This window comes from Ipomoea nil, unplaced genomic scaffold (genome assembly GCF_001879475.1).
Source record: "Ipomoea nil cultivar Tokyo-kokei standard unplaced genomic scaffold, Asagao_1.1 scaffold0519, whole genome shotgun sequence".
In the NCBI taxonomy this organism is placed as follows: domain Eukaryota; kingdom Viridiplantae; phylum Streptophyta; class Magnoliopsida; order Solanales; family Convolvulaceae; genus Ipomoea; species Ipomoea nil.
The window spans coordinates 2393585-2404200 of NW_017616947.1; the positions used below are offsets into that span (position 1 = coordinate 2393585).

Consider the following 10616-nt stretch of genomic DNA (forward strand, 5'->3'; position numbering starts at 1 on the left):
TTTGTTAACAATTCTTCAAGTTGTTCAGAGCTTCAAATGTAGCCAGTATATGTAAGCCCTTCCGTCCCCTTTTCTCGTACAAAGTGACAATCTACTTCAATATGCTTGGTCCATTCATAAATGATCGAGTTATTCACAATATTTAAAGCAACATTGTTATCACACCACAATTTCAGTGGCAACCTTACCTCCAGATCAACTTCTTCCAAAAAGTTCTACACCCAAGTTATCTCACTAGCAACATGAGCCATAGCCCTATATTCAGATCCTGCACTGGACCGTGCTACAATGCCTTGCTTCTTGCTCTTCGAAGAAACCAAATTTCCACCTACAAACACATAGTACCCTGTAGTATACCTCTTATCACTAGGTGACCTAGCCTAGTCAACATTAGAAAAGGTTTCCATACTCATGTGTCACCAATCGACATATAACACTCTATTCCTAGGAGAACTCTTTAAATACTTTACAATTCGAACAATTACCTCCCAATGAGTTTGCGTCACGGTACTCATAAACGGACTCACCACACTAACTAGAAAAACAATGTCAGGACGAGTATTAGTAAGATAATTGAGTTTACCTACCAACCGCCTATACCTATATGGATCACAAAGAACATCCCCCACAGCAGCAACAAGTCTCACACCTTGATCCATGGGGTCTCACATGACTTCAAACCCAGCAACCCAATATCAGCAACCAAGTCTAACACATATTTCTTCTATGAGAAAAATATGCCCTTCTTGGAATGAGTAACTTTAATGCCCAAGAAATACTTCAGCACTCCTAGATCTTTAGTACAAAACTCATCTTAGAGAAAAGATTAAGAGCCGCAATACGCCAATACTTTATGTATCACTGCTTGTGATCACTGTGTCATCAACATACACAATTAACGAAACACATCCACAGTCAGTATGTTTAAAGAAGACAGTATGATCATATTTACTTTGTTGCATCTCGAGCATGATTATGGCACTACTAAACCTACCAAACCATGCACGAGGAAACTGGTTTTGGCCATACAAGGATATCTTCAGCTTGCACACTTTACCAGTGATGTAGCCAAAAATAAGATGTGAGCTCAGGTGTGTTATGTCATCCTCAGGGGATTGGGGGATATGGCACGCAATACGCAATCACAACAAACTAGGCACTAGCACTAGGCAATCAACAAGAAGCTAAGCAAACTACAAGTTTAAGGAAATTATAAGACTAACACATATACACAAAGACAAAATAAAGAAATAGGACTCAAGCTAGGGAGTATTATCATCTAGATGCTTTAACAACCTAAGGGATTAGGGAGAACAAGTAACCAAGGAATCAAGCGGGAATGCACGTAGGTATCCTAGTCTATGAACCATTCTCGTGATTAATAAACAAGGATTAGAACAAGGAATTGCTCCACTTTCGTGGTGAATCAATTCCAAGTCCATCAAGCACACAAAACATCTAAAGCCTCCAATTTCCCCTATTTTCGTAGGAAGAAATCGGGTCTATGCAAGGGGTGGCTTAGATTCATCACCCAACTCTCGTTGAGGCAAGGAATCCTCCAAAAACAAGCTAATGAATGTGTACATCAAGCATTAATAAGATATAAATACAAAACCTTCACAAACACATGAACCCTAGGTTGGAGTTCTTCCCCTTTTTTGCAATAATCATAAAACAAGCATCAAGATAGAAAATACAACCCTAACTCAAGTCCATAAGCTAACTACTCATGATTAAATAGCATAAAGAACACAAAAACACAAGAAAGTATCATAAACATTGCACAAAAGCTTAAAAAGAAGAGTGAAAAAGCTTCTCTATTGAAGATGAGAAATTTGTGGTTGAATCCCACTCCAATCCATTATTACAAGCTTTGTAGATGAGTTAGAGATGAAATACTAGACTAATCTAAGCTAAGGAAATGAAAGGAAGTGAAAGATGTGTTTTTGGGGTGAAAAATCCTACTTTAAATGACAAAAAATGGGCTGTTATGAGTTGCAGAGGGCTGGCCACGGGTGTGGCTTCACCCGTGGCCATAAATGCAAGGCACACTGCCCAATGGCCACGGGTGTGGCCACGGCCGTAGCCAGACCCGTGGCCACAGGCAATGTGCACTGCCTGTGCACTGAGTTCGTCTTCTAGGCAAGTTTTCACCCTCAAAACCTTTAAATTAGTGTTTTTGATCTTCATCAAAGTTGTAGCCCTTCAAGTTAGCTTTCCAATGACACAATAATCACTTCAATTGGATATTTTTAGCTCGAGATATGATCCAAAGACTATGATGTCGACGTGCAGGTCGGGAATTGCAATGCATTGATCTTTTGTTTCTCTTTTGTTTTGGTTTGCCCAAATGACTAAGACCATTGAAAGCACCACCCTTAGGCTTCCTTGGAAGTGTTTTTCCCATTAACTTAGCTTCTCCTTGGCTCCCATGGACTCTAAATGTATCCATAATGCTCCACTTGACTCCAATATCCACCAAAGTGCATGATATTACTCATCTTTGCTTCCAATGCTTTCCAAACTAAACTCCTTGTAAAATAACACAATTTAGTCCCAATCTCATGAAATTTGGAATGATCTATATGCAAAATGACTTAGAAAAATGGAGAAAAATATAGACAAATAAGCACTTATCAACTAGATAAGATTATTCTGCATAAAAGAATATGGAGGAATACAAGACAGGATGGATGAGGTGAAAGTGAAGATTATTCTATGTAAATACACTAACAAAAATATCATTTTCTTGTCACCTTATAAGATTTGTTAAATTTAGAATCACAAAAAAATGTGTAATCTGATATAAAAATCTTTACAATGTTTATTGCTCTTATTTTACTTGTGTGTGTGTGTGTGTGTGTCTTTGTGTGTCTGTGTGCAAGTGGTTAGTTCTGTTGAAAAAAATAGCTTATAATGACATAATAAGTGGCTATTTTGTGGTACAATTATTAGTGGGGTCCACTTCCGATTTGGATTGGGTCAAAGTGGATTCGGGTTCTTCGTAGTAAGACGAAGAGATTGATATATTGTATGCTCAAAATGGATAATGGGTGAATGAGAAATTGATTCTCAAAGTAGACCCATTTGAGTTGGAAAATGAAGGGAAAAAGCTTTAAAGTAGCTTTTGTCAAACATTGGTTTGGGAAGCGGGTTTGCACCACTATTTATACAATAGCCTTTCTAAAGCTTATTGAATTGTATAGCATAGAGGTTCTCTTGCTTGCGCCCCCATGTTAAAAGCTACTGATATCCTATTGTTTTCTCTCTCGAAATTCTGCTTCTACTCCTTTCTTGCCTACTGTGTTCATCCATTTGCAGCTTTGCTCTCTTGAAATTATGCTTCTACTCCTTTCTTGCCTACTGTGTTCATCCCTTTGCAGCTTTGCTCTAGTTCGCTGAGTTCTTTATTTGGGCGCTCAAACAATTGAACCGTAGTACGTTTTATCCTGGGAAACCTAGGCTACAACGCTCCTAGCACTTTTGGGAGGTAGCAAATAAAGTTTTAAGGTAAGAGTGTTTCGCTCGACTCCTGCTAACCACCAACCCGAATCATTCATTCGTCCTTCCCAGTTTTTTCCATAAAAAAATAATAATCCTTTTCGTAGGATTATTATTAGGTATTTCCAAACTTTACTTCCTACAAGTTCATTTGCATATCTATATAGGTTAGTGCGACTTCGTATGTGTGAAGAAGGTGCTCAACAATATATCATCGTCGTATCTACTTTAGCAAGGTAGATATAAAAATTGCAATACCGAGCTTCATTGACTCTAGAATTATTGCTTGGAATTATCTTGTGGATTGTGAACCAAGACAACCTTAAAATTATTATTGTATGTTAAATCTGTTGGAAAAAGTGCTTGTGTTCTGTAATACTATAAATTTCCATCAAAATCTATATTAAAAACTATAAATACAAAAAAAAAAGGAATATATTATTGATTAAAACTCCCAAAACAATTTCAAGGACATAAATTTAAGGCTAATGAACAATTACATAGGAGGTTTGAACACCAATATTGTATATCATAAACATAAAATACAAGTTTTTTATCAATCTAAGGTTGTCCTCTCAACAACATCCTTTGCCACCAGAAGAATTGCATCTGATGCTTGAAACTGTTGCTATGATGACAGAATTACCATTTGAAAAGTGATAAAGTCTGAAATACCAAGCTACTTTTCGGCTACTATGAATACCAAGCTACTTTTCGGCTGCTATGAATACCAAGCAACTTTTCGACTACTATAGTTACGGGGTTTGCATGTTGCTATAAATACTTTTATAAGAAAATATTTAGACTAATTGACAAATTTGTAGAAAGTGGTGGATGGAAAGAAGGTTGAGCAAAATGAATCTTCCCCAGGATGTCGTCTCTCAAAGATATATGGCACGTGAGAGGTGAACAATGCATGGTCAAGCACAAGTGTACAAATGCCACACGAAGCTAGGTCTCAAAGCTTTGGAAAAGAGCATCAGTGAAGTAACAAGCAAGAGAGCAATCAAGTAAAAGAAACAACGCAATTGAGAGCAAAGAGCACAATTCAACAACAAATAAAGGAGGCAAAGGCAACTTGGATTAAGTTTTCCTTGCTTAGGTGCAATGTAGACTCCTAGGTATGAAGTATATTATGCACTAATTGGGATTCAAATAAGATGTTATCCATTGCCAATGTCGAATACCGATCTCCTTGGCCTATTAAGTAGTATAATCTTACCCTAGAAGTCCCTAGTAACCACCTTACTACTTGAATCATTTTATCAAACATGTTGTGTCCACATCTTCTTTTGAGCTCCACCTCTCGAAATAAGGAGGGAATTTCAAGTGGAGTAGGCTATAGTATAGTCCCAATCTCTTGGCAACTATATATACACCTTCTAGACCTCTTATATGGTTGGGCCCTAACCATCCAATAGTCTATACAAGAATCCACTTCCAACAAGAATCTGTAGCAATTAATGCATAATTACTTCCTAATTGAAATTCAAATCATACATGCATCATCTAAAGTAAATCTTAATCCAATTCCCTAAGAAATTTAGTCACACATTATTCTAGGTTAAACATAAATCACAATTGAGCAAATGAGATGGAACAATGGAATGAATTGAAATGAAATTAGAGGAAAACAACGTAACTTAGCTCAATTACAATTTACAATCCAACAATCAAATCTTCAACAATGAGGAAAGAGTTCTCCAAGATCCCAAAGCAATGTGTCAATTTAACCTAGAACCCTAGTGCTCTCTCTCGTTACCAAAATTGAAGTACAATAAAGTGCAAGTAACTAAAAGGAAGTAAAAGTGGCAAAGATGTCATTATCAACTCCTTTAACCTACAATTTATACACAAATCTTCTAAGCCAGTACGAGAGTCATACGCGTGTATGCACGTTTGTAATCCATTCTGGATGTCCGCGTACGTTGCTAATACGTGCGTATTCCCCTCTACAACGCTCAGCTTGTGCGCGTATGACCGGAGTACAAGCGTATTGAGCTCGTACGAAGGGGCAATCCTGATTCTTCTCTAATTTAAGCTCTAAGCACAATCAAAATGCTCTAATTACGGCTCCGATTTCCTAGAATACACAAATACACCTACAATTAGTCCTTGTACTTGCCTTCATGCAATTTTAGGCAATCACAACCACATATTAGCTAAAAGGACATTAATAAAGCACAAATTAACTCCAAATGACCCTATAGAATAAAGCATGCATCTTTGGCACTTATCACTAATATCATGCTATGCATATTTCATCTATCATCAACACACATTTATAACAGTCATAGACTTACGCTAAGTGTAAAAATTGCGAAACAAGACTCATTTTTTCTCAACCTCATGAGTTGAAGAAAACTGGAAACAAGTAATAACAATAGACTCATGTAATACTAATTATAACAAATCATAACATATGGAATGATGCATCATCATTACAAATCATTATACAACATGTGCATGCTATTTCTAATCCCATTCATGTTTCAAATAGGATTCAAACACCTAGTCGTGACATCAAGTCAGGCGACGAACCACTGTGCTCAACCCTAGGGGGCTACATTATATTTTGATTTATGGGAAAGTTTGTAGTCGTTACTCAAAAAATGTTATGGTTATTAAAACAAGTGGATGTGGGTATGGTGTAGCATCAATACATGGAGTATTTAGCTTTCGTAGTGGTAGTACATGGAGCATTACATGGGCCATAATTTCAACATTATTGTTTTCATTTCTTCACTATAAATAGAATGTATCACAAAGCGTTTTTCACATATCATGAGAAGCAATTAACATTGTTAAGTCTTCTTTTCTCTTTTCTTCTTCTTCGCTCAAATTATATATAGATATATTATATTTTAATATTGTTAGGAATATAGCAGAATAATGGGGAAGCGAACAACCGAAAATTGAGAATTATAGGAAGTTAAATAATAGTAGGGAAAATAAAATGACAAACTAATAAACGAATATATATATATATATATATATATATATATATATATATATATATATATATATATATATATATATATATATATTAATTCCTTTAATAGAGAAACAAAGAATATATATGTATATATATGCGTAGGGACAAAGAGAGGAATAATTAAATAAGATGGAATCAGAATAATGAGTCAATAATACAAAGCAAATAACTAAACTATTTATACATAGCAAATGAGAAACTAAAGCAGCAATCACAAGGAGGAGAGAAGAAAACGGATAACGTGCATGCAAGAGAACGGAGAATGACGTCCAATGAGGCAACGTGGATGGTGGCGACAACATGTTGTCCTATTGGATTTGAGCCACAAATAATTTATGTCCTAACAATCTCCACCTTGGATCAAATTCACTGTGAAAATTAACAATCGAAACAGCCAACTAAACTCAAGCACTGCTTGAACTTAGTGATATGTAGAGGTTTGGTGAGCATATCTGCTGGATTCTCCAATGTATGAATCTTCTGAACGGTTATATCTCCTGCAGTTATAACATCTCAAATAAAATGGTATCTGACATCAATGTGTTTGGTTTTGGCATGATATGTATCATTCTTGGTAAGATGGATAGCACTTTGACTATCTGAGAACACAACGGTCTGACCTTGTGAAAACCAAGTTCCATAACCAAACCTCGTAGCCAAGTAGCTTCTTTGACACCCTCAGTGGCTGCAATATATTCCGCCTCAGTCGTAGATAACGCAGCAATAGACTGAAGCGTAGCTTTCCAACTAATAACACAATTACAAAGAGTGAAAATATAACTGGAAAGCAATCGACGTCTGTCAAGATCACCACCATAATCAGAATCTACAAAGCCCACAATGTCAGTAGATGCAGAAGAATTTCGATCAAAAACCAAGCCCAAAGACGAAGTACCCTTTAGGTACCGTAGAATCCATTTAACGGCGTTCCAATGTTCCATACCAGGGTTATGCATGTAACGACTCGCAACACTTACAGCATGAGCCAAATCAGGTCTAGTGCATACCATAGCATACATAAGACTTCCAACAGCACTAGAGTAAGGAACTTTTGACATATAAGCCACATCAACATCAGACTTAGGGCATGAACCATAGGATACCTTAAAATGTGCACCAAGTGGAGTAGACACAGGTTTACAATTAGACATATTGAATCGATCAAGCACCTTCTCAACATACTTTTTCTGCGATAGATAAAGTTTACCCGCTTGACGATCCCTGTGTATCTCCATGCCAAGAATCTTCTTTGCTGCCCCAAGGTCTTTCATCTCAAACACATTGCTTAGTTGAGAATTCAAGTCATCAACCAAAGACATATCAGGGGAAGCAATGAGCATATCATCAACATAAAGAAGCAAATAGACAAAAGACCCATTAGAAAATTCTTTAAAATAGACACAGCTATCATACTAGCTTCTTGAGAATCCTTGCCCCAACATACACGCATCAAACCGCTTATACCATTGCCTTGGAGCTTGCTTTAGCCCATAAAGAGATTTTTGTAGACGGCAGACACAATGTTCCTTCCCAGGAACTTCAAATCCCTTAGGTTGGTACATGTAAAGTTCTTCATCAAGCTCTCCATGTAGGAAAGCAGTCTTTACATCAAGTTGCTCCAACTCCAAATCAAAAAGAGCAACAAAAGCAAGTAGAACACGTATAGAAGTATGACGAACAACTGGAGAAAAAATCTTGTTACAGTCAATACCTTCACGTTGATCAAAACCTCGAACAACTAACCGTGCCTTCCATCGTGCTTTCTCAACCCCAGGAATGCCTTCTTTCTTTTTGTAAATCCACTTACAGCTCAATGGGCGTTTACCTTTCGGCAACTCTACCAGCTCCCAAGTCTCATTCTTATGGAGACTTTCCATCTCTTCTTGCATAGCAACCAACCACTTGGACGAGTTGGCACAGGAAATAGCCTCAGAATAGCAGGATGGATCACCATCAACCTCCTGTGCAACTGAAAGAGCATAAACAACCAAGTGGGTTTCATCATCACTAGCATACCTAGCGGGTTATTTAATTGTCCTCCTAGGCCGATCTTGAGCAATAGAGTACTCTCGTTGTGCATCGACGAGAGGTGCGGTACTTGTAGATGCATCATTTTTAGTATTACTATCAACAGTAGTAACACAATCATTAGGCCTGAACTCAAACTCCACATTCTCACCAGTACTCTGCGTTTCACCTGTACTGGGAACTTTTCCAGAAGAAAGTAGTGCATTTTCATCAAAAGTGATATCTCGACTCAGAATGATTTTTTGAGAATCAAGAGACCATATGCGATACCCTTTTGACTCAGAAGCATAACCAAGGAAAATGCATTTGACAGCTCTCGGGTTTAATTTGCCCATACTGGAATGAGCATATGCAGGACATCCAAAAACTCTTAAAACAAAGTAGTCAACAGGATTACCTGACCAAACTTCCTCTGGAATTTTGAAGTCAAGGGACGAATGTGGAGATCTATTCACCAAATAGCAAGCAGTAGAAACGGCCTCGGCCCAAAAATCACGTCGTTTCCATAACCTAGCATTAGAGAGCATACAACGAGCTCTTTCCAATAGAGTCTTGTTCAAACGTTCGGCAACAACATTTTGCTGGGGTTTACCAGGCAAGGTCTTGTGCCTGGCGATTCCATTTGCCGCACAGAAGTCATTGAAATCTGACTCACAGAATTCCAAGCCATTGTCTGTCCTGAGCTTCTTGACTTTTTTCCCTGTCTGAGTCTCAACAAGTATTTTCCACTTTTTGAAAATAGAAAATGCCTTATTTTTGTGTTTCAAGAAATAGATCCAGACTTTACGGAGAAGTCATCAATAATAGACATAAAATATCTACAGCCTCCCATAGACTAGAATTTAGTCGGTCCCCATAAATCAGAATGTATGTATTCCAATACATCTTTGGTACGGTGTGTAGCAGTAGAGAAACTAACACTCTTTTGTTTCCCAAAAACACAATGCTCACAAAATTGTAATTTACCCGTACCTGAATCACCAAGGAGACCTTTCTTGCTCAGGAGATGCATGCCTTTCTCACTCATATGCCCCAGACGCATATGTCATAGTTGAGTGAGATCTGCATCAGACATCGATGAGGATACCGCTACTGAACCTGTCACAGTACTGCCATGCAACACGTACAAGCTTCCAGAACGAGAAGCTTTCATGAGAACAAGAGAGCCTTTTATGACTTTCAGAACTCTACCTTCAGCTATGTACTTGCACCCCAGAGATTCCAAGGTGCCCAAGGATATCAGATTGCGTTTCAAATCAGGAATATACCGAACATTGGTAAGAGTCCTAACAACATTACCATGAGTTTTAATCTAAACACTTCCAATTCCACTAACCTTGAATTGGGTATCATTACCCATTAAGACAACTCCACCATCAACCAGTTCCAGAGAGACGAACCAATCTTTGTGAGGACACATGTGGAATGTACAACCAGAGTCCAGAATCCATTCAGTTTTGCTCCGTTTGTCACCGGAGCTAACAGATAACATAACATCACCTTCTGAATCACTTTCAACAACACCAGCTTCAGCAGACTTCTTTTCTCTCTCTTGCTTGTTTTTCAACTTGAATCATTCAATCATATCGTAACCCTGCTTCTTGCAGTACTTACAGGATTTGTTGAATTTACATCCTTTGGACTTGGATCTAGATTTTTTATTGCTACTCTCTGTTTCAAGTGAACGACCCCTTACAGTCAAGCCTTCACCTTTGTCCTCAGACTTAATTTCAAAGTCAAACTTTTCTTTGGACAACAGGTTTGACTTAACATTGTCAAAAGTAAGGGTATCACTACTATTACCATACAGCATAATTTCTTTGAAATGCTTGTACAATTTAGGGAGAGAGACAAGCAATAAAACAACATGATCCTCATCTTCAATTACGACATCAATATTCTCCAATTCCAATAAAATAGAATTAAATTCATCCAAGTGAGATTTAATCGAAGTACCTTCCGTCATACGGATTGTGTACAGGCGCTCCTTCAGGCGCAACTTGTTCGCCAGAGATTTGGCCATATAAAGACACTCCAGCTCGGACCATAAATCTGACGTAGTCTTCTCACTTACCACCTCACGTAGAACCTC

At 37.7% G+C, this 10616-nt stretch overlaps 1 protein-coding gene across 1 annotated transcript; it reads right to left on the reverse strand.

Moving 5' to 3' along the window:
* Positions 1 to 215: 215 nt before the first annotated feature.
* LOC109174059 (uncharacterized mitochondrial protein AtMg00810-like) lies at positions 216 to 659 on the reverse strand. Its single transcript, XM_019323352.1, has 2 exons — positions 486 to 659; positions 216 to 380 (listed from the first exon to the last, which is right to left on the reverse strand). The coding sequence occupies exons 1-2, from the start codon at positions 657 to 659 to the stop codon at positions 216 to 218; spliced, it is 339 nt and encodes a 112-aa protein (XP_019178897.1).
* Between the last annotated feature and the right edge of the window lie 9957 nt (positions 660 to 10616).

Coding starts and splice junctions, on each gene's coding strand:
- LOC109174059 (XM_019323352.1), bottom strand. CDS start 659: ATGGATCAAGGTGTGAGACTTGTTGCTGCTGTGGGGGATGTTCTTTGT. Junction 381..485: donor TGACGCAAACTCATTGGGAG/GTAATTGTTCGA, acceptor AATGTTGACTAG/GCTAGGTCACCTAGTGATAA.